Source organism: Herpailurus yagouaroundi, unplaced genomic scaffold (genome assembly GCF_014898765.1).
Source record: "Herpailurus yagouaroundi ecotype Mexico unplaced genomic scaffold, PumYag 220, whole genome shotgun sequence".
Classification (NCBI taxonomy): domain Eukaryota; kingdom Metazoa; phylum Chordata; class Mammalia; order Carnivora; family Felidae; genus Herpailurus; species Herpailurus yagouaroundi.
This window is the reverse complement of record NW_024412451.1, coordinates 8,947,966-8,972,984: the sequence shown is the minus strand read 5'-3', so window position 1 is coordinate 8,972,984 and position 25,019 is coordinate 8,947,966. Positions and strand designations below refer to the sequence as shown.

Here is a 25,019-nt window from a genome sequence, read left to right as displayed (position 1 = left end):
ATAAGGAACTTTCTGAAATAGTGACAAAAACTGAGCTCAAAAATATCAACTCCTCTAGAAGACTTCCTACTGCTCCACCATGTTTTTATACTTGAAATGGGATGCCAGGAATGAGGTATTAAAAGTCAAATCCCCTGTCAAGAACAAGGATTCTTGTCACCTCAAAGATACTTCTAGCTGGACCTAGAATCAAATTGATGTGGCACAGATTGACAGGAGAAAATCAAATTTAATAGGTGTATATACAGGGAATCCACATAAACATGGAAATTCCAAAGTCTGTCAGGCAAGATGAGGTACATACGTCAGCCTGAACTAAATAAAAAGGGGGTAGAGACCTGGAGCTTCCTGGGAAGGAATGCATTTCACAGGATGATAAGAACACCAATTTCATAATTAGATGATTGTCCTACCTCACAGAGGTAGGTCACTGAGATAAACTTTGGCTCTGTTAGTAACTCTTACTCTGGGAAATATACCTCAATTTAGATTCTTCTGTATGGGTAAGGAAGGGATAGTAAGGTTCTCTTGACCCTGCAGGTTCTCAAGTACCTTCATCTCAAATTATCCACAGGACACTGTGGCATATTGTGGCAGTAGGACGTGGAAAGGCTGTCCTAAACCCCTTCCATTCCCCCCATATGGAATTTCCTTGGGAGTTTCATGTAGTAAAAGTTGATGTGATAGATTCTTTCATGTCAATGATCTAGCATTTTAATCATGACAATAGATACGTTAGTCAAACTCATTTTAGGACGCAACGAGATAGGTATATTTTCCAAGTTAGCCCTGTGGTTCAAGTAATTTTAATAAATGATGCATTTATATGAAAACAAACCAAGAACATTAGATCAACAGTTAACCCAGTTTCTGACTTCTAAGGGTAACCAGTAGAGCAGATATCTAGATGTCAGACCTGAACCATCTTCAGATACAGTGAAGGCAGGCAGGGGCAACCTGACAAATCTTCCTGGTATAGTTCAAATGTCTCTGGCAATATAGACTAATACTGTCTATATTTGAGCTATTACAGCAATTTCTTTAAAAAATTTTTAATTTTTTTTTTTTTTTTTTTTTTTTTTTTTTTGAGAGAGTGAGAGCAAGCCAGGGAAGGGCAGAGAGAGGAGGAAACACAGAATCTGAAACAGGCTTCAGGCTCCAAGCTGTCAGCACAGAGCCCAATGCAGGGCTTGAACTCACAAACCATGAGATCATGACCTGAGATGAAGTCATGAGACGCTTAACTGACTGAGCCACCCAGGTGACCCTGTTATGGCAATTTCTTTACATAAAATTACATATACTAAAGTTTTCAGAGCTTCAGGAAAAAAGACAGTTTTAGTTCTCAAATGATTCCAAGTCAGAAAGGTAGGAGACAGGGGTGCCTGGGAGGCTCAGTTGGTTAAGCATCCGACTTTGGCTCAGGTCATGATCTCGTAGTTAGTGAGTTTGAGCCCTGTGTTGGGCTCTGTGCTGACAGCTCAGAGCCTAGAGCCTGCTTTTTTTTTTTTTTTTTTTTTTTTAATATATGAAATTTATTGTCAAATTGGTTTCCATACAACACCCAGTGCTCATCCCAAAAGGTGCCCTCCTCAATACCCATCACCCACCCTCTCCTCCCTCCCACCCCCCATCAACCCTCAGTTTGTTCTCAGTTTTTAACAGTCTCTTATGCTTTGGCCTAGAGCCTGCTTCTAATTCTGTCTCTATCTCTCTGCTCCTCCCCTGCTCACACTCTGTCTCTCTCTTAAAAATAAACATTAAAAAATTAAAAAAAAAAAACACAGGAGACAAATCAAATGTTACTTTGGGGGGTTCCACATGGGTGGCTCAGTTCATTAAGCATCTGACTCTTGTCTTTGGTTCTTGACTTTGGTTCAGGTCATCATCTCACTCTTCCTGGGATGGAGCCCTTCGTTGGGTTCTGTGCTGACAGTGGAGAGCTTGCATGGTAACCTCTCTCTCCCTCTCTCTCTGTCCCTCCCTCACTCCTGCACTCCCTCGAAATAAATAACCAAATATATTTTTTTAAATGTTACTTGGGGATTTGTAGCCAGGCATTGGAGGACACTAGAAGAAATCGGGATCTCATCCAGTTTATGATGAATAGTATTGAAATCTATTATCTACAGAGAGGTGTTACTGAAACATTTTTCTGCGTAACAACCCCTATTCTTAACAAACATAGTCAAATAAACACTAATTTGATTGCAAACTAAATTTAAGAAAAAACAACAACAACATAGCCTGCTTATTTACGTAAGTGCAGCAGAAACAGATGTTTGACCTATAGAGATTCTTTAAAACCAGCTTTACGGGAACTTTTCATAAGGAATCACTAGGTTGAATTTTTTTTTTTTAAGTTAAAAACAAAACAAAACAAAACAGAACAAAACACATAGGTTAAGACTTCAAATAGTGACTAAGAATCTGTAGAGAGGTCTTAGATTTGTAGTGAATTTGTTTAATTAGCAGTTGTTAAGTAGAACGGCTGAGCATTATTTTGTGAGCCAAGGATCAATAAACAAAAAAGAAATAATTGACTACTCATAGAGCATGGAGGATGTATACAATATGTCATGAGGGGCAACATGGAGTGGTCAAGGTTGAGTACAGGCAGAGAGAATGGCAAGAAATGGGGCAGAAGCCTTTTTTGGGGTGCATGGTTGGAGGGCTGTGGAGCTCCTGGGCTAAGTCTAGAATGTACAGTTGACCTCAAAATGAGTGGAGAATGACAGATGCTCTCTGCGGGGGTCTTCTCTAAGGGATGTGCAAGGTAAATATACTGAGAGTGGGCACTCTTATACAAATGCTATTGTGGAATTCCTATCAGGAACTTCTATTTGCTTGTGGCTGTGGGGCTGTTATCTAGTGAGTTTGCTATGGGTGGAGCTAGAGTCAGTTCAAACCCCCTGCAGTCAGCCTGGTTATATAAAATGGATTCCAAGGCAGTAGTATCATGCAATTGTCCATTCTCACTCTCAATAATACTTCCATATCATCCTTATTAAAAGCTTCTAATGCCCCATCACTTACAAAAAGGAAGGTATAATATATAAACTTTGGGAAAATTAAGTTCAAATAATTTGAGGTTTAAGTCCACTGGGAAAATAGATTATTAGTGATATCACCCCACTGCTTAAACAAGCACAAGTGACCCTTGAATAAGGGAGGAGTTTAGATTGTAGCCTGACACAGGGCTCAATCTTATGACCCTGAATTCATCACCTGAGCCAAAAATCAAGACTCAGATCCTCAACAGAGTGAGTCACTCAGGCACCCTGGAGGTAGAGATGTTGAAAGATTAGTTTCAATTCAAAAAAAACAATTCTCTCATGCAAGGAGAATATAAAGTCACCAATAATAAATGATGAAATTTTCTATCATGACAACTCACCAAGACATTAGTTATCTATTATTATGAGAATTCACCTAGAGATGATAAAACATTCACTGACTACTAACTATGGAAAGACATAAACAAGATGAGTCCCAAGTATTTTTACAGATGGGTCATATTTTTACAGAAATATATATATAGTTTTACTGGTAAAGGGCATGGTTGATTCAGAGTTGACTTAAACTCACATGGTCTTAAAATGTAGTAGATGAACATTGTCATCCTGTAATGAAAAATGAACACAGGCAAATGAAAATACAACTAACTAATGTATGGAAAGTCCCATATAAAAGAAAGCACTTATAGAATGCAAAACCAGAATAAGACAAAATTTAAACCCTAACAGTGTACATCAAAGAAATAGATTAATCCTTTCAAAGGAAAACTACTATATAACTATAATTTTAAACTGTGTCTATTGACCAATGAAAAAGGAGCATTTGAATTATTGGCATGTCTTCATTGACAGTAAAACAGGAAAGTATTCATTAAAATCATCCATAAAAGTGGGAATGCAAGCTGGTGCAGCCACTCTGGAAAATAGTATGGAGGTTCCTCAAAAAACTCAAAAAATACTACCCTACGACGTACTAATTACACTACTAGGCATTTATCCAAAGGGTACAGATGTGCTGTTTTGAAGGGACACAAGCACCCCCATGTTTATAGCAGCACTATCAATAATACCCCAAGTATGGAAAGAGCCGAAATGTCCATCTATGGATGAATGGATAAGGAAGATGTGGTGTATACATACAATGGAGTATTACTTGGTAATCAAAAAGAATGAAATCTTGCCATTTGCAGCTACATGGATGGAACTGGAGGGTATTATGCTAAGTGAAATTAGAGAAAGACAAAAGTCCTATGACTTCACTCATAGGAGGACTTTAAGAGAAAACTGATGAACATAGAGAAGGGAAACAAAAACAATACAAAAACAGGGAGGGGGACAAAATATAAGAGACTCACAAATATGGAGAAGAGAGGATTGCCAGAGGGTTTGTGTGTGTGGTGGGATGGGCTAAATAGATAAGGGGCACTAAGGAATCTACTCCTGAAATCATTGTTTTACTATATGGTAACTAATTTGGATGTTAATTTAAAGAAAATAATAAAATTTTAAAAATGTAAAAAAAATTAACCATACAAGGCTTTAATGAAAAATTTTACAATAAGCACTTAAAAGATATTAAAAATATATTATTTTCTTAATATATTCCTCCTCTTACACAGAGTGTAAGGGTATAATCCATTCTTTAGAACCAAGCTAACAAAAAGCTTTCCTTTCTGAATAAACAAACAGTGCCAAAGTAAAATACACTGACAATCACTTTATAAACAAATAAATACTTGGGATGAAATTCAGATACGTTCTGAGGAAAGTAGAATAATCTCATGATTAATTTTTTTCCTGAAGTAAAATTACATATATGAAGAATCCCTTATTATATATAAGGAATTTTACTAATTATCTACATTACTTCCTTTTTAAAAAAATGTGTATTTATTATTGAGAGCAAGAGAGCACATGGGCAGAGGAAGGACAAAGAGAGGGGACAGATGACCTAAAGCATGGTTCCACCTGACAGCAGAGAGCACTATACTAGGCTCAGATTCACCAAGTGTGAGGTCATGAACTGATCCAGTCCAATGCTCAATTGACTGAGCCACTCAGGTGCCCTTATACCTCATTTCTTATAGGGCACATACACATGTCATACAGAAGTTTTGATTCAAAACAGAGATGCATCTCCTATACCATTAATAGAGAGTGAAACACATATGAAAAAGTCACAGGAACTTCATACAAGACAAAATTACAAAATGATGCAGTTACTAGGGAATAAAGGTAATGATGGAGACTTTATTATAGGTTGTGAGATCTAACTTCTAAATGTTCTAGCTCCCTTATGGCATTAATATATAGGAATGCTAGGATACACATAGATACATTAAATTATTTCACCACTGAGCAATGGAACACATGGAGTGGATTTTTCAAATTTTAGTTAATACAAAGACAAATTAACTTTGATGTGAAAAAAAGGATTATATTTTCTCATTTGAGGGACTTGTTCTGTGATCTTATGAAATTACTGAGCCTCAATTGTGCACAATTCAGATAAAATCCTCTGTAACTTTGGAAATCCTAAACCAGAAAACATGCGATCTCTGTCTCCAGTGTTCCCAGGACTTCTGCATCAAACCCCAATGTACCCACCACTACCTTGACACAATTGTCACAAGAAGAAAAACAGAATTTAGAAATGACTTAGCATAGAGTTTCTCACAATTACAGAGAGATCCTCTAGGGCTCTCACAACAATGGAAAAGCTCTCAGATTATGGAGGTCCTCACCGTGGATATGGCGGACCTTCCCTGGAGCTGAAGGAAAATCCTTGAAGAATCAAAAAGCATGATTTGTTAGTTAGCAGATGTCCCTCTGTGAGAAGGAAAGACATAAAACTTGGCTTTGCAAATGAATTTCCATTCAAGGAGAGCTACATGAACAACATTTTAAGATCTATCTTCCTCCTTCACATTTGGACCTCACCTGTGTCATGTGCTTCACTTCCACCTACCTGAGTGTGAGGCTACTGTCTCCTTTCTCTTCACACCCCACACCTCCTCCTCTTGCTTCAAAACGATGACCAGGTCTGGTTTTGATACAATGAGGCCTGTTTATCAGAAGAAAGGAATAGAAATACTGCTGGAGATTCTACCTTTCAACTCAGTATTGTACTCAGCAGACAAGAGAGGACAATGAAGAATTCTAAAAAATGATTTCCCAAACACTGTTGCCCAAGAAAGAGCCCCTTTAGAACATGCAGGAGGAGCTTTAAATATTCACATCATGACCTGCCTTCCAAGTGCTACCAACAAAATAAGCAGTAAAAGTTGGAGTTTAAGATGTGGGCTATACCGTCTTATGCCACTCAATGTTTAGAATTGCCATGAATCTACAGAAATGATGATGGCACCTTTAAAAAGGGCAGGCTGAAGTTGAAAAGAAAACATCATGAAGATATTTCTCTACGTCTACAAATCCCCATTTCCTTCCCTTGCTGCAGGGATCTGAATCCCAGTCATACAAAGAGGAAGCTTCCAAGAGACAGTCTTCAAAGGAATGAACAAAACCCGAGCTGGGTTTGGGAAATCTAGAAGGAGATATCCTCACCCAAGAAGAGGAGGTGTCCATAGGTCTCTAACATCACATCCCTGAACAGTTCCCTCTGACTGTGATTCAGGCATCCCCACTCCTCCTGAGAGAATTCGATGGCCACGTCCCTGAAGGTCAGCAGTGTCTGCAATAAAAACCACAGTTATGAAGTGGCCATTGGCAGAGTTCATAATGGTACCTAAGATGCAAGAGGGAGTAATGTCACCAGCTAGACTCCAAGAGTTGTTCTTCACCGCTTACCTACTTGTACCCACGGACCATACTCCATCATTTTACTTCACCTCTTTTTTCTACCTTATCTTTTACTTCTGGCAAAACACCCTATGGGCAGAGTCTCCTGTCATGGAAACAGAAAACACACAACAACATGTAATGACTGCCCTAAGGAAGAGCTTGGGCAGGCCAACTTTGCAGATGGACGACTGGGTTAACTCATGGAGTGAGGACTGTTACCTTGACCCCCGTGCAATACCCAAATCTCCACCCAAGGGGGAGCACAAACCTCATTTACATAACACACAGCCTATGTAGGGAAGTGTTTTCTTAAGGCACGTGTGCCGCCTTATGCCCAGTTCGGAGAAAATGACATGGCTCCACTTCCTAATTGTCCACCCAAATCTTTTTTTTTTTTTTTTAATTTTTTTTTCAACGTTTTTTATTTTATTTTTTGGGACAGAGAGAGACAAAGCATGAACGGGGGAGGGGCAGAGAGAGAGGGAGACACAGAATCGGAAACAGGCTCCAGGCTCTGAGCCATCAGCCCAGAGCCCGACGCGGGGCTCGAACTCACGGACCGCGAGATCGTGACCTGGCTGAAGTCGGACGCTTAACCGACTGCGCCACCCAGGCACCCCTATCCACCCAAATCTTAAATAAAAGGAAATAATCACGCCCCTCCCTCTTGCTCTGTGCATCTCTCCTTTGGAAGTTATTCCCTCTGATCTGCTTATTGGCTGCAAATCAAGGTTCCTGTATGTGACAACCTCAGGGGCTGCACTTTCTACCTACGACTCTATTATATTTGAGGATTTTAACACACAAACATGTCAAGTATGTGAATCTTGTTTTCATTTTCTGAAAATATAAGGCAGTAAATAGAAGGGTATTTCTGTGACCAAAGTGTGGAGGTAAACTTCCTTGGACTTTCTTTCATTTTTTGTCATTTTATCATGTTTTGCTGTTTTCTCCTTTTTTTCTCCACCTGGTGATGAGACCCTTTCAGTGGCAGAACTTCAAGGGGACAGATGACTCTTTCTAATCACAGAAACTCCCACATGTTATCAACTCTAAAGACAGCTGCCTTGCCTTTCTAACTCCTACTAAATTCTCAACTGGCCAACCTTCACTCATCAGTAGGAACCGATTCAGCAGGAAGAAACTACTGAAGAGGAGACCTTCCATCTTTAACAACCTTAAAGATGTAAGGCTGTAATTCGTTCAAGCGGGGAAATGTAGCATCAATTAAATTTCCTTACACCTTGCAGCCAATGATAGGCACCTGAGACATGCAGAATATGCCCTTCCTCAAGGAAATGATAACTGCTTTCATTCCTCAAAGTTTAATTTTTATTAAATACTTGAGACATGCAGAATATGACATTCTTTCATCAATGGGCATCAAGGTAGGTGTAAGGAAATTTAATGGAAGCTACATTTGTTTTGGCTTTGTTCTCCTCACCAGAAACTACAAGCAAAGAGAAACCCAGAAGAATAAAGTTTCCAGCTAAAATGTGATGGCTTCTGCACATTGCTCAGTAAATCTAAGAGCCTTAGCAAAGATAGGGGGGAAAAGGATGAATGTTATAAGGGAGAGATCTGGCAGAGTGAACCAGGCCAGTTAAGTGAACACGAAGTGTAAGGAAACAAATTGCTATCAGTGCCTAAGACACACCAAAGGACACATGATCCCTGGTGTGTTCTGTTGGCCCCCAAACAGTGAATCTGATAGTCAAATTATGAGAGAATACAGTGGATTTATACAAACTTCAATCACATATACTTTCAGTAGAGGCTGCTTTGAGGCAAACAGGCTTGAGCACCAGGTAGTAGAGGAGTCCACAGGACCCACCTGGCTGAAGAGAGGCAGGCCTAACAGGTGACCTGCCTTAAAATATCTATAGGCCCTAACGAACTAACAAATGGGTATTTAAACCAGGCAGCATTACCACATGAGGGCAAATTCCATAAGTCACCATACAAACTCATCTTCCCCCAGCAAAATCAGCCCCAAGTCACTGCCTCAAGGCAGGAGCCTCTCCTCTGCTGTCCTTCCCACCACTCCCTTGAGGTGTATTCATAAATCTAATGTCTTATTCTGCCAGAGGTGAATTCTTTTCACCACTCATGCCCTTGGCTTCCACAGGAAGCTTCCACAGTGACCCATATTTGGGAGCCCCCATCTGAATGGGAGAAGCACCACATTTAGATGGCTGTTTCCCTGTCCTGTATGTCTAGTATATTTTAAACAGAGTTTCTTTTTCACATTTTAAAAACCAAGACTTCCCACCTCTCCCCCCCACCCCACCCCAGTTTTTAACTTTCCAAGTTGTTCTGGGCCTTGTATCAAGACTGTGTATTTTGTATTTATTTTTTAGTGCAAAAAGTTGGTTTCATTATGGCATAAGGAGAGGACCTGTGGGCACCAAGAGCCACAGTGGGGTTATGAAGAGTGGCTGGTTATATACTATGGAGCTGGGGGAGGGAAAGGCAAAAGGGAGACTCTCATATGCTAAAGAGGTCTTGTAAGATACTGGGGGCCTTGTATTTTTCATTTTCTTAATCCTGCTCTACAGACAGGTACTAAATGGGGAACTAAAGGGGAACAGTTCTCCTTGACTGAAATCCCACCACCAGACCCCATTAGCAACAGGAATCTTGGACTCAACACCTTCCCCTTTGGATCTGTCCTAAAGGGAATGTTTGCAATACTTGCAGGACTTTAACCTCAAAGTGACAAGTGTTGACGTCATAGTGAAAGCCTGGTTGGAGAATGTAGAGAAGACTCCTGGTTATAGGGGAGAAGAGTTCTAAAGACCTAACCTTGAGTATCGTTCCTGAGGTTTTAAAGCTTTGGTGAAAACATAAGGCAGAAACACCAAACACATAAATCAACATTTGCGGTTTCTAAATGCATGGAATTTTAGGGGAAAAGATGACACGGCCTCCGACCTGGAACACCAGGCTTACCTGAGAGCTGGCCATTTCTACTTCTTTCCCCTAGTCCTCTAGATTTCTTTCTCAGAATGTATCGGTGGAGAAATCACAGCTGCATCAGGAGAAAATGCCCATAAAGGCACCAACAGAACGTCTTCACCAGAAAAGTGCTCACTGGTAGGCAGGACTTTGAAATGCAGGAGGACCAAACTTCCTAGTTTTTTGTGTCAGGAGTTTTTCAGAAACGGAGACTACGTACTTGGAGCCCAACCTCTGAGTTTTCCTTCTCTAGTTTCAGTGGCTTCTACTCTCACAGACACCCACAAATTCTGCTACAGAAGAACTGTAGGAAACTATAGGAACAGTGTGCTGGGTGGACCTAATCCTCCCACACTCACGTAGAGGAGACCTTGTTACCTCTCCTTGAGCAAAAGCCTGCACTCAAATCTCATAAATTAATGGGGAGCCTTGCCGACTGACTCTGGCCTCAGGGAGAATCACCTGGAGCACTTCATTAAGCCAACACTATTGTTTCAATCCACACCAATTGACAGAAGCTGAGGGGAGGGTCAACAGCATGGGTGGGTTTTGAAACGCCACACGGGATCCCTTTGGGAACCATTTGGGGAAGTAAGGAATGGTATGGTTATTATCCAGGTTTAAACCTATTTCTTCTCCAGTGATCAGAGTTTCTGGACATTGGAAAAAAGAGAATTACAAATTTAAGAGCCAAACACACCTTCAGCTCTTTAGCCGACCTTTTCCATGTCTTCCTAATTCCCAATGACAGGGCTCCAAGGAAGCACAGGCATCTTCCTAGTCCTCCCTGTCAATTGGCTTGGAGAAACTACTCTGTGCCTTGGGCATAAACCTGTCTTTGTCCTTATTGACATTTGGGCTACACTCTTAGTGCTCAAACCCAGTGCTACCAGCAGCCCCTGCCTCAGAGAACTAAAACAGCTTTAAAAAAAAAAACAAAAAACAAAAAACAAAAAACAAAAAACATGGGTCTCCCATAAATAGCAATGGGTCCCAGTCTATGAACTTATTCCTTTGTATCTAGGCCTGTTGAGCATTACACACCCATTTATCCTTAGTTCACTTGCCCCAATTCATTTACTAGACTGAGATTTCTTTGGAAAATGTCATGCCAGAAATTCTTTTTGCCACCAAGGGAAAATATCTAGAATTTGACAGTAGTAACCACATTTGGAAAGAAGGGGAAATAAATGACATTTCAACATGTTTTCTAAACTCTATCTCTGATGGCACTTTAGCTGAGATTAGTGGAGCTGATCATTTAGTCCTATTGAATGAGCTACCAACCTTCTTGTGAGGAAAATGTTCAACTGATATTGGCACAATCCACAGTGCATCACTCATCAAGTTTCAAATAGGTCCTTCAAAATCTCTGCCCTGAATTACTCCATGAATAAGGAAACCCAACAGAAAATCAAGCACATAAGAGAGGAATACAAGGCTTAGGCCAATGGTCACACTCAAGCCATCTTGGGCCACAGCTGCATCGAAGGCCAGGACTTCGGACCATGGCAGCCACGGGGGTCAGGGGCTGGAGAGCACAGGGTAGAGGTCCTGGGGGATAGGAGGTTCCTGGGAAGGAGGGTCCTGGCAAGGGAAGGGGATACCAGTCCCTGTATGACCCCTGTTGTACCTGTGAGAAAACCCAAAGGCTGAGGATGGAAGTTTGATTAGGACCCTTGAGCAATAAATAACATTGATATCTATCTATATCTTTTGTTCCCAACATTCATGCACTAGTGATGTCTATTCCCATTGAAAACCGATTTTTCCCTGAAACACCCATGCAGTCCTTTTCAATATAGTCCATTTGATAAGGATAGCCAGTATCTTTTTACCTTCTCTTGGGAGGAAAGGCAATACACCTGGTCAGTAATCCTCAGGGTTCCACAGAGGGTCCATCCTGTATGTAACAACCTTAAGGACTATATTGGATGATAGGAAGTTTTCTGCAGTGTCTCCCATGTTATAGTATGTACATAATTTCATTCTCTGCTCCCCTTCTGAAGGTTCTTTGCATGACACCAGTATACACCTGTGAAAACTTGTGGCTTTAAAGAGACATAAAGTGCCCAAAGAAAAATTGCAGTTTGCTCAAAACCAGCCTAGATATTCAAGGCATCTGCTGTCAGAACAAGGACTACATTTCAAGACATCCTGAAAATCAAAAACCTAAAACTAAGCACCAATTTTGAGACTCTCGGACTGTTTGGTCATTTCTGAAGTTTGATTCCAAACTTCTCTCATATAGTTGAAAGTGCATATGCTTTATTTAAACAGGACAAACCTTACCCAATTATTTGAAAAGAGGGGGATGACACAGTAATTGAGACTTGAATGCAAAGTCTAAATCTATAAAAGCTTCTCAAAGTCAACACCCACAAATCAAGCAACCCAGATAAGAAATGGGCAAAAGACATGAATAGACAGTTTTTGAGAGAAGATAGCCAGAATGCTAAGAGACACATGTAAAGATGATCAACATCCCTCATCATCACAGCAACACAAATCAAAACACGGATGAGATAGCACTTCCCACCTGCCAAAATGGGTAAAATTGACAACACAAGAAACCACAGGGGTTGGTGAGGACGAAGAGAAGGGGAACCCTGTTGCACTGTAGGTGGGAAAACAAAGTGGTGCAGCAGCCATTCAGGAGAACAGTATGAGGTTTTAAAATAACTAAAAATGGAATTAGAGGTGCTTGGGTGCCTCAGTTGGTGGAGGGTCTAACTCTTGATTTTGCTCAGGTCTTGATCTCAGAGGCATGGGTCAAGCCCCACATGGGGCTCCAAAGTGAGTATGGAGCCTCTCTTCCTCTCTCTGCTACTCCCACACTCACACTTGCTCACAATCTCCCTCAAATATATAAACATTAAAAACAAAGAAAAACTTTGTGTCAGTTCATGGTGGCCAAAATAGGAAACTTGTATGATTTAACTCTTCCTCAATTTCTTAAGACTTTTTTTTTGCAGACTCGGCACATCATCTATACTGGATGATGATCCTTATACGTCAGATGTTTTGCCTTTAGCACTCATTGATGGTTTCAGCTGTGCATGCACAAGCTGAGGGACCAACCTACTGATAGGAAATGTATCACAAGTAGATAGTCTCCTGAAATAACTACCAAACATACTTGTCCTAGGGAGCGTCCTTTATACCCGGTAACTTTTTATACCCTGTCTTCCATCATTACAATTTTTCTCTTTTTCATTAGGCCACCTGGAAGCAAGTAAACAACTGGGGCTTAATCAAAGCATTTCCCCCAACTGTCAGGACATTTATCTTGAGAGACAATCACTATGTGTTCAGGCTCTTCTCTGTAGCCTGGAGAAATTACAAAACCTCCCCATCTCATGAGGAAAATATAGTCTGCTGTTCTTCCTGTCAGTGATTTATATATTCATGCCTCCAAGAGTGTTATGTTCAATTACACGTCAGTGACCTTGTAAGTAATACTGTGAATAAAGTAATCTATTCTAGGGATGCCTGGGTGGCACAAGTCAGTTAAGCCTCAGAGTCTTGATCTTGGCTAAGGTCCTGTTTTCATGGTTTGAGTTCCAGCCCCACATCAGGCTCTGTGCTGATGGTGTGGAGCCTGCTTGGGATTCTGTCTTCCCTTCCCTGTCCCCTCCCCCTCTTTGCTCTTTCTCCCTCTCTCTCTCTCTCACACACACTGAATAAATTAATTAAAATAAACAAAAAATGTAATCTATTCTAGTAATAAATAATAAATTACAGGCATAAAATAAAACCTTTTATAATTATCCTATAAACAGCTGTTCAATTATGTTGTTAATGGTCCCAGAAATAAGGCCAGAGTCTTATCAATAATATAAGAGTTTGTCCTGTAATAATGAAGAAATACTTGAAATTATCTTTGAATGCATAACTTTCAATATGAGAGATTATAGTTGCCCAGCATTTATCTGGGTATGGGGTTTGAAGACTGTTGCACAAAGACACTTTAAATGTCCTTCAAGAAATACAGTTAAGGGAAACTGTTTCTGAATTTAATGTGACTGACCACAGGTGAAGGTGTAGGGAAAGCTAGGTTTTAGGGAATGCAGGCATTCAAGACCAAGTGTTGAACATTGTGCCTTGTGTCCTAGGAGAAATGTTGACATCTTGACAGAAGAAATACTTAAGGAAATCCATTAGCATGATTAAGTGTTTTCAGTTATAATTGTAATAGTGAACTGCCTAGGACAGAAGAAAATGCAGGTGGATGTGTCAGCTGATACATATAAAAAGAATGGTGGTAGGTAGTCAGTAATTAATAGACATTTCCAGTTTGAGGAACTGAAATGGATAGATTTGCTGAAGTTCACTTGGTCTATATTGAGCTTTGATGTCAATTGACTCTTTTGAAAATAAACAGGTTACAAGGATTGTGTTTGCCAGTCTCAGTTTTATTAAAAATGTTCACTTACTTGAGAGAGAGAGAAAGAGAGGAAGAGAGAGAGCGAGAGAGAGAGGAAGAGAGAGTGAGACAGAGAGAGAGAGAGAGAGCAAGTGAGAACCAGGGAGGGGCAGAGAGAGAGGGACAAAGAGAATCCCAAACAGGCTCTGTGCTGTCAGAGCAGAGCCTGATGTGGGGCTTGATCTCACAATCCCTGATCTCACAAACAAAATCAAGAGATGCTCAACCAACTGAGCCACCCAGTCTCATGTCAATTTCTTAGTTCAGCCTGAACAACTGGAAAGGGACAGGAATTCTGACACCCCCAAAAGGGGATAAGACATTCTTGTTCCATAGGAGTTTCAGGAGCCAACCCATTCATCACCCTGCTTTCCATTTCTGAACATCTACAAGTCAGTCAAGTGTTAAAAAGTAAATATACATAGACTTCGTGAAATGGAAAGAGGACCCAGCAGTGCCTTCAACTGTCTCTCTTTTGACCTTCGTCTGTCCTTTCTAGCTGATTCCATTCTTCTTTCCAGGTCAGCATTTAGCTCAGGAAGAAGCCCCAGCAGGCAAAGCATCCCAGGATGGGAAAGGAAACTACCCCCTCCAGCAACAGGCACTGCCCTGAGCCAGCAAGACCCCACATGCCTCACAGCAATGCAGTGATTGGCCTGACCTTCACCACCTGCATGTACCACCACCCTTCCTCCTACATTTTCTTTATATAAACCTGGAAGGATTTTCAGCAGGTTGGGGACAGTGTTTGAGATGTTAGTTACCTGCCTTCTCAGTGTTGGCCTTCGTGAAGAAAATCTTGTTTTATCACCATTCATCTTGCCGGTGTTCTTGCTGGCTCCGGGGGTCCCACACAGACCAGATTTGGCCACTTGCCACTGACAAAATCCAAAGGCAGAGAGATGAGAGGTGGTGAAACATGAGAGGAAGTTATTTCAGGGAGGCTGACACTGCAAAGATGGCTGAATAATATCTCAAGGCCTGTCTCCAAAGTGCTGGATACACTTCCAGGTTTATGGAAGGGAAAAGGGGAGAGGTGGGTGGAGGGGCAAAAGGAGTCAGGACCTGCAGGTAGACTGTGAAGTCTGTCATTGTCCTGGAGTCAATCCAGGGTGGGGTCTTTCTGCCTCTGGGCAGTCCTTGAGGCTTAAGGGATAGTTCCAGTTCCCCTGAGGGATACTTTGTCCTCAGGGTCTTCCTCCTGGGCCAGGAGACAAGCTGGAAGGAACCCAGTGAGGAAGTTTGACGTCAAAATTGAGGCAGCAAAAGTCCTCTGTCTTGCCCTTGGATTTGGGCAGCCATGAGTGGCAGAACTGGGTCTGTCTGGGGCCACTGGAACCAGGTGCTCCTGTACCCTTGGGTCCTGCTTACAAAGTCATTACCACAATCTATCCAATAAACATATCCCTCATCTCTCATAGTTAAGATTGTGTGTGTACGTGTGTGTGCCGAGAACACTTCCAATAGCCTCTCTTAGCAAATCTTAAGGGTATAATACACTAGTATTAACCATACTCACCGAGCTGTAAACATTCACTGCTTACACATCCTGCGTTATTAGTGCTTTTTGCCACTTGACCAACATCTAAACATTTTCCCCATCCTCAGCCCCTGGCAACAAACATGCTAATCTTTAATAATTTGCCTTTTTTAAGATTTGCATGTATGTGATTTCATACAGTATATATTTTTCTGTGTGTGACTTATTTAACTTAACAAAATATCTTCTAGCAACCTGTAAGTTGCTGGAAATGGAAAAATGTCCTTTTCTGAGGCTGATACATATACCAAGAATAAATTAGATGAAGGACCTCTACTAGGAAGGAGTTAATAGCAGAGACGAACCTTTAATTTTTATTTATTGTAAATTTTATTGATATATTTTGAGAGAGAGAGAGAGAGAGAGAGAGAGAGAGAGAGAGAGAACGAGCAGGGTTGGAGCAGATAGGGAGAGGATCTGAAGTGGGCCCTGTGCTGACACAGGTGACCCCTGCGATGAACATTTTATAGAGTTATCTGCCTGGCAGGGCAAACATGTTTGATAAACATTTGCTCTTTCCTTTCTCTTTGAACGTACTTCCTACTTTTTGAGATGTAAATCCCTATCCCCTCCTCCTTAATTCAAAATGGTATATAAGTATCAACTGCCTGACTTTGAGTCTCATCATCTTTAAGCTTCTCATAACTAAGATGTTATTTTTTTTTTTTTTTGTCTTGTGACCGTGCCTTATATCAGTTTAATTGATAGGCTGGCCAAAGAATAGAGAACAGATGAAGGAAAATGTTTTATTCTTGTACACATTCATTCTGCTGTTAAAAACGACCTCTGTTCTTCAGAGCTAAAATATAATGGGAAGACAGAGTTTGGGCAAAAGAGGAATAAGAGCTTTATTGTTTTGTCAGGCAGAAGAGGCTGAAGTAGGTTAAAGCCTTCAACCTTGCAAGCCCACCCAGAAGAGGCTGGGGTGGGGGGCGTTTATAGGGAAATACACGATCCATAGATTTTGACAGGAATTGGGTTTGTGTTGCCAGCCTTTGTCATCATATTTCCAGTGTGGGCCTTGGTTCCTTAAAGAAAAAAAAAGGGGGGCGGGGCGCGAGAAGGGATAAGGAGGGGTTTCTCCAAGAGAAAAAAAAGTTACTTAGTTGAATAGCAAGGCTTGCTGTTGGTTTCATGCCACCATTTTGATTTGTTCAACTTGATGTTTTAAGGGGTTTCAGTTTCAGGCAGCAGGACAACTGAAGTTAGACCACTTCATATTTTACTGTGACAAACCAGTCAATATTTTCTAGGATGGCTACAATAAAGACAACAGGATAACACCAAATTTCAGTGAAAATAATGAAAAATTAGAAATCTCATATATTGCTGTAAGGAGTTAGAAAATACATTCACTTGGGAAAACTGTTTGGCAGCGACTTGCAAAAATAAACTTTGCTACTGAAGGGGAGGGTTTTATCCTTCCAAAATGTGTCTCTTTGGCCTAAGGATTACTTTAAAGGAACAGACAAAGGAAAAGCTGTGGACCCAGTAGAGGTTTGCTTTTGAAAGAGCCATTTGCTTTTATAAAGGAAAGCTTCATTTGTGAGGGTGCCTCCCTCTTCTGCAGGGGAAAGAGGAAGAATGTGTAAATCTCCAGAAACTCTGGTCAGTGGAGAAGGCATGGATTTAAATCTGGACAACGACCCTAGCCATGATACTCTTTTTTGTCTTGTCACCTCCCCCAAAACCTTCCCAATAGGATCAACTTGTGGAATTTCAAAAAATGATCAGATCCGGTGCCCTCCCCCTCAGATTCTGTCCATTGGGGTTTGTTGAAACAATGATGATGTTTTAGTTAAGTGCTCCAGGTGATTCTAAGTGAAGCCAGGAAGAAGCACGAAGATTTCCCATTAATTTAAGAGAGGTGAGTGCAGGCTTTAACTCTAGGAGAGGTACCAGGGTCTGCTCTATGGGAGTTGCAGAGGATCAGGTCCATGTAACAAAGTGTGCCAATGCTGTAGCAGCATTTGTGGGGGTCTGTGGGAGGAGAAGTCCTGTGACAACAAGGAAGGAAAATTCAGAGATTATTCTCCAAGTTGGAGCTCAAAGGTTTTGAATAGCTCCTGATACAAAGAACTAGGAGGTTGGGCCTTTTCTGCATTACAAAGTCCTGCCTGCAGGCGATCAGTTTACAGGTGGAGGAGCTGTGTTCCTGGCTTGGAAGACATTTTCTCCTGATACAGCTGTGAGATCTCCAGCAAAATCTTCGGAGAAGAAATCTAGGGGACCAGATGAAAGAAGAAATGGCCAGTTCACAGGTAAACTGTGCATCCGAGGTCAGAGCCCGTGCCCTCTTTTTCTCTTGAAAGTCCATGCTAACTGAAATTGCAAGTGTTGGTTTTTCTAGTTCTGAGATTTCTGCTTTATTTTTTCACCTAATTTTTAACCTTTTCCGATGATACTCAAGGTTAGGTTTGTAGAACACTCTTCCATTGCATCGCTGAGCCTTCTCCCCCTTCTCCAACTCCAAATTAAAGTTATGCAAGTACTGAAAATATTCCCTTTGTGAACCAACTACAGGGGAAGGCGTTGAGTCCAAGATTCCTATTGCTGATGGGTCTGGTCCTGGGTTAGCACTCAAGGAAAACAGTTCCCATTTAGGTCAGATCTGGATGCTTTATCACCTCTCTGGAGACCAGGAGGAAGAAAGTGCACAAATACACAGGAGGGATATGAGGCCCGGGTTAACTCCAAAGTTGTCTGATAAAAAGAAGACTTTTGCTCTTTAGAATGTAAAAAAGATACCCCATTTTCAGTTTATTTCATTACAATTGATTTCATTATTGCTGATATGAAATGCTTTAACTTGGCTTTGTGCTCTCTACTAGATTTCTCCTCTATAACGTGCAAATTTCCCTTCTCACTTGTAAAGGTTTTAGGTAGATTTCCTGAGTGGTGTTCAGAAACCATCCCATTTCAACTAGAAGCCTCTTTCTTCTGAGTTTCTCTTTGCCGGTAGTTCTGATGAAAGGAACGGAGGCGAAAGAAATGTCGATAGGATTAAATTTTCTTACAGCTTGCCATCCATTGATAAACACTAGATATAGGCAGAGTATGACATTGCTCAAGGAATTCACAATTGCCTTCATGTGAATGCTTTGCCAGAGGCAAAAGGGAAGCTTAGCTTGAGGAGAGGCAGACTGCCAGTATTCTGTATGTCTTCTTGACTATCTGGAAATGCTTTAGAAACTTCTTTTATCTCTATGCCTCCAACTTAAAGCATATCATCAGTGTCTCCTCACAATCCTACTGCAGCCCTTGGTGCCACAATTCCTCTCTCTGTGCTTTCATGAAAACAGCTTTTTTGACCAAAGAGGGCTCCAGAATCCTTTCTTGACCCCTTCTCCCAACCCACATCCCAGCAGTTTCCACTGGACAATGAAGGCCCTCACCTTTGTGTAGTAGAGATATTGACTTCTGGGAATGGAGGTTCTAAATCACTCAGACCTCCATCCTGTAGATTGTTAGTTTACTCCACACTCTTGATGCAAATCTATTCTTCTATTTACTTTGTATTTTCAGAACAAGAAAAGAAGAATCCCATAGTTTACATGCTTGCACCTTAGAATCCTGAAATAGAATAGAGCAGAAATGAGGATTGAAACAAAAGCTTTCAATGCAACAGTATATGATGGGATCATCAAGCACAATGGTCAAGAAACTATTCTTGAGATGTTGGATGATGCAAGATAGTTTATTGGAGTAGCACAGAGTCTGGACCTGTGGGCAGAGAGAGCTATACTGTGGCTTCATGAAGCTTATATGTCTTGGGGAGGAGGGTACATGCACGCAGTATAAGATCACAAATGTTCCTTTGAATTTTTTTTTAAGTTTATTTACTTATTTTGAGAAGGAGATAGTGCACGTGAGGGGGGAATAGGGAAAAATGGGGAGAGAAAGAGAATCCCAAGCAGACTCCACACTGTAGCAGCACGGAGCCCTATTCAGGGTTCGACTCAAACTGTGAGATCATGACCTGAGCCAGAACCAAGAGCTGGAGGCTTAACCCATTGAACCACTCAGGTCCCCTTTCCTTTGAATTTCTAATTGTAACACTGCTTCTGCAGGATTTCTCTGGTGATTACCGTTCACTTCAATGTTAGTTATTGAGGACATGTATAGGCAGTCAGGAGACCCCTTCAGAATGTAGTAAGCAGCAGTTACTGGATGCTTATTAAAACCATGCAGGCTGTAGGTCAATCTTCTGGGCTAAAGGTGAACATTTTTCTCTTTGTATCCCTCATCATACTAGACTCAAATAATAGCTGTCTATGTATATCATTCAACGTGTTTGTGTGAATAAAAGACCTAAGCATCAGTATCCAAAACTAGGTTTATGAGTTTAATGTCACTGAAAATGTTTCTTAGTTACCATGACCATTTTCTACTCTTCACTTTTTTTTTTTTTTGGTTTATTTGTTTTGTGTATGAGAGAGTGAGATCGAGAGAACACAAATGGATAAGGGGCAGAGAGAGGGAGAGAGACACAATTCAAGCACGCTCCCTGCTATCATTGCAAAGTCCAATGTAGGGCTCAAACTCAGGAGCCTTGAGATTACAACCTGAGCCAAAATCGAGAGTCATATGATTAACTACCTGAGCCATCCAGGTGGCCGTTCACTCTATCACTTTTATTGTGTATGTAACTACTTTCTAAATGTATGGATATGTGCATGAAGTGTAAAAAGATCAATTTTGTGGGGACACATTCTTGTTTCCATCATTCTTTTCAGCTTTGACACCTGGTATGAACATTGCTTTAGGATCCCCTCTGGATATCAGCCAGTGTGCCATTTTAGATCAACTCTAGGTCAGAGAACCTGGGTTAAAACCTAGTCTCTTCCATGTACTGGATGCTTGACACAATACTCAGAGAAATAGAAGACTAACGTGTTTGCTCTCATAGGTGATGATTCTTTATAATTATCGTTTATTTTCCATTAATATATGAAAAATGGGTAGGTGCCTTCTACTAAGTAGGAAATGCTCAGAAAGGCTTGTTGTTGCCTATTTTGCTATTCTAGAACCTGTGTTTGTTACAAAACCCATTTAGTTCCAAGTATTCCAAGAGTTCTTGCCTTTGAGTTCTTGCTCTTTGTTATTTAAAGATCTATTCCCTGGCCAATAGGCTAATACCTTGTTAGAAATGCAGAATCTAGGGGTGCCTGGGTGGCGCAGTCGGTTAAGCGTCCGACTTCAGCCAGGTCACGATCTCGCGGTCCGTGAGTTCGAGCCCCGCGTCAGGCTCTGGGCTGATGGCTCGGAGCCTGGAGCCTGTTTCCGATTCTGTGTCTCCCTCTCTCTCTGCCCCTCCCCCGTTCATGCTCTGTCTCTCTCTGTCCCAAAAATAAATAAAAACGTTGAAATGCAGAATCTAGGGACACTTGGATGCCTCAGTCAGTTAAGCATCTGACTCTTGATTTCAGCTTAGGTCGTTAGCTCATGATTCCTGAGATGCACCTCCAAGTCAGACTCTGCACTGACAGTGGGGACCCTGCTTGGGATTCTCTCTCTCCCACTCTGTTGACCATCTCCCCTCTCTGTCTGTCTGTCTCTCTTTCAAAATAAGTATATAAACTTAAAAAATAAAAAGCTTTCCAATACACCGTTGTGAAATTGTAATTCATATTAGAATATGCTACATACATTGTAACACACCTTGACTTTCCATCTAAGAAAGAGACACCAGGTATACTATGTGATGTGAATATAGTATTTAAAAATGTGGATGCCTTTGTTGATGCCTTCATTTTATGAATTCGCTTGAATAAACACAATATTCATACTGGTTCTTACCTCAAAGTTAGAAAATACATGAAAGCATATTATTGTGTTGAAAAAGATCTTTCTGCAGAAAGCAGGAAACCCCTCTAAGTCGGAACCAGTTTTCCTAAAGTACCTGAAGAAACAGGAATTCACTTCTTGGTGAGTCACAGATAGATTCTATACCAGCTGGGGTTGTCACACAAAGGAAATATGAATTTTAACAATTAAGGACATCACAGGGAATCACTTCCAAAGCAGAGACCCTGGGAAGGGAATGGCTTCATATATAGTCAGGGTGGAGAATTAGAGGGAGAGCCCATCATCTTATGCAAAGGTGGTGATAAGGTTGCACTTGGCCCTGAAGAAAACAGTTGTATACAGGGGCGCCTGGGTGGCTCAATTGGCTGAGCATCCAACTTCAGCTCAGGTCATGATCTTGCAGGCTGCATGCTCGAAATCTTGCAGTTTGTGAGTGTGATCCCTGCATTGGGATTTGTGCTGACAACTCAAAAGCCTGGAGCCTGCTTCTGATTCTTGTGTCTCCCTCTCTGTCCCTCCCGTGCTCGTGCTCTGTCTGTCTCTCTCTCAAAAATAAATACACATTCGATTTTTTTCTTTTTTAAAGCAAACTCTTCTATACATACTCTGGATGTTACATAGTAAATGAGGTTTGTGCTCGCTCTTAGGTGGAGGGTTTAGCATTATAATGAGGTCATGGTAACAATCCTCTCCCCGTGGTTGACACCACTGTCTACTTGCTTAAGGAGTGAGTCAGGGGATGAGCTCAGACTGGGTGGGTATAAGCTCTTTCTCAGATGACCTACCTTTTGTTGTATACATTCTGTTTCCATCACAAGAGACGATGGCCCTGGGGTGTTGCTGCCTGAAGTAACAGATAAGGTTGAAAGAAGAAGTGAAATAAAATGAGGGACTAAGGGCAGTGGGTATCAACAAGTAAGCAGTGAAGGTCAGGTCTTGGGGTCCAGCTGGTGACATTAACTCCCTCCTGCATCTTAGGTACCATTATGAATGCTGCCTATGGCTACTTGGTAACTGTGGCATTTGTTGCAGGGACTGCTGACCTTCAGGGATGTGGCCATAGAATTCTCCCAGGACGAATGGGGATGCCTGAACCAGAGTCAGCGAGAACTGTACAGGGATGTGATGTTAGAGACCTGTGGACACCTCCTCTTCTTGGGTGAGGATAACTCCTTCCAGACTTCCCAAACCACACTCGCGGGTTTGTTCCTTCCTTTGAAGACTGTCTCTTGGAAACATCCTCTTTGCATGACTGGGATTCAGATCCCGGCAGTCAGGGAAAGAAGTAAGGGTTTGTAGATACAGAGAAATATCTTCATGAGGTGTCCTTTTCAGCTGTAGATTCTCCTTCTTTAAGGTTAGGTAAGAGCATCATCATCTATAGATGAGTGGTAATTGTAAACATTGAGTGGCATAAATTGGTACTGCCCACGTATGCTCCCAACTGCTACTCATTCCTGTAGTGGTAGTACTTGAAAGTGAGGTCATGATGTGAACACTGGAAATTCCTCTTGAGTGTACTAAGGGGCTGTTGGGCCACAGCATTTGGGAAATCATTTTCTAGAATTCTGCACTGTCCTCTCTTGTGTACTGAGCACAATATTGGGTTGAAAGATAGAATCTGAGAAATACTTACATTCCTTTTTTTTCTGATAACCAAGTGTCACTGTGTCAAATCCAGACCTGGTCATTTTTTTTGGAACAAAAGAGGGAGCTCTGGGATGTGAAGAGAAAGAAGACTAGCCTCACCCCTAGGTTGCTGGGCATGAATGAAAAAGATGACAAAGGTGAAATGTAAACAGGGTGAAGCTAGACCTTAAAATGTGGCTGGAGTAGCTCTCCTTGAATGGAAATTAGTTTGAGAAGCCTAGTAGTATGTCTGTCCCTCTCATGGCAGGACATCAGCTATCCAACACATCATGCTCTTACATTCTCTAAGGATTCTTTCTTCAGTTCCAGTGATGGTCCATCATCTCCACAGTGAGTGCCAGGAGACTCCCCTTGGAGCTTGAGGGTCTCCAAAGTCTGAGAGCTTCTCCATTGCATTGAAGAGCCTGGGGAATTCTCCATATTTCTGAGACATTCTATCCTAAGCCATTGCCAATTTCTGTTTTGCCTCCTGTGAGACGGGTGTCAGGGTAGTGGTGGACATACTGTGTTTGGTGCCCAAATCGCAGGAACACTGGGGACAGGGATCACGTGATTTCTGGTTTATGCTTCCCAATGCTACTGGGGCTTTAATTCTTTTCTTAAATTTTTATGTTAGTTTATTTTTGAGCGAGCGAGAGATGGGCAGAGCCATTGTGGGGGAGGGGCAGAGAGAGAGGGGCACAGAATCAGAAGCAGGCTCCAGGCTCTGAGCTGTCACCACAGAGCCTGACGTGGGGTTTAAACTCACAGATCATGAGATCATGACCTGAGCTGAAGTCGGATGCTCAACCAACTGAGCCAGCCAGGCGCCCCACTGAGGCTTTCATCTTCATCGTACAACACTGAGATTGAGTACTTTCATCAGATAAAAAAGCACTTTCTAAAATGAGAAAATCTCATCCTCTGTTTCACTTCAGAAGTTCATTTTTCTTATGAACGATAAGAAATTTCCACTCTATGTGTTCCATTCCTCAATGGTGAACTAACTTGTCTGTGTATTCTAGCATTCCTACCAATATTAATGCCACCAGAAAACTAGAACATTGAGAACTTAGAACTCACAGCCTGTAATGAAGTCTCAATGGTTACATTATTTCTTAGTAACTACATCATTTTCAACTTTTTTTCTTGTATAATAGCAAATTCCTTTGTCTTTGTCATAAACGTTTTCACTTTCTGAAACGTTTTTTCAATTTCTTCATAAGATTCATTTCTGATTCATTAGATCAAAATTCTGACATGGCATGCACCTAATGAGGTATGAGGTAGATCATTTGGGTTGACCTGTTGGTCCTGCAGAGTTTTCCTGATATCATTTAGTTACGTGTTCCCTCTTCCTCCAGGAGTCTCTCTAAGATGATCATTTGAATTGTTTGCCATGCTTTATTGGCTTGATATTTGAATAAAATGGATATTTTCATGTTGGCATGTAGACACTGATTACATATTTGTTCTGGACGTTTATTTCACAGCTGTCATATGTGTCCTTTGAAGAATGTTAGGCACTTGATCCCAATGTGACCCATTACAGGTTCCTTATTTCCTGTGTGCTCTATGCTGGATCCCTCCACTAGAAGGTGGATATATTTTCTCTGTTATCATTAAGTATCTTTACAGGAAGATGTACATAATCATCTCATTTATTCTGGAAGCTTCCTCCTTCATTTCACTTTGTTTGTTGTCTGATTTGGAAAATGAAGGATTTCTTTTATGTGTGCTGTAGGAATTGCTGTTTGAAGTAGAGATTGTGAATCAGGGCTCAGTCCTGTAAATTTCCATTGTATTCTGCCTGTGTGACCCATAGATACTTTTCCTTACC

At 41.3% G+C, this 25,019-nt stretch overlaps 2 protein-coding genes across 2 annotated transcripts in view; one reads left to right on the top strand and one right to left on the bottom strand.

Moving 5' to 3' along the window:
- Positions 1–1,239: 1,239 nt before the first annotated feature.
- Positions 1,240–25,019, top strand: part of LOC121018809 (zinc finger protein 708-like) — a 34,236-nt gene continuing 10,456 nt past the window's right edge. Inside the window, exons 1-3 of the mRNA XM_040457840.1 lie at positions 1,240–1,261; positions 16,186–18,003; positions 22,583–22,709. Coding sequence (XP_040313774.1) covers positions 17,977–18,003; positions 22,583–22,709 — 154 coding nt within the window. The 5' untranslated portion in view covers positions 1,240–1,261; positions 16,186–17,976. The remainder of the gene's footprint in view (positions 1,262–16,185; positions 18,004–22,582; positions 22,710–25,019) is intronic.
- LOC121018818 (putative protein ZNF720) lies at positions 5,750–9,920 on the bottom strand. The gene is made up of 3 exons (XM_040457849.1): positions 9,771–9,920; positions 6,582–6,708; positions 5,750–6,081 (listed from the first exon to the last, which is right to left on the bottom strand). Exons 1-3 carry the CDS (start codon positions 9,783–9,785, stop codon positions 5,972–5,974), a joined length of 252 nt encoding a protein of 83 aa, XP_040313783.1. The 5' UTR covers positions 9,786–9,920; the 3' UTR covers positions 5,750–5,971.

Excerpts from the sequence above, each read along its gene's own strand:
- LOC121018818 (XM_040457849.1), bottom strand. Across the intron at positions 6,082-6,581 it reads TGGACACCTCCTCTTCTTGG|GCCTCATTGTATCAAAACCA; the intron begins GTGAGGATATCT and ends TCTGATAAACAG.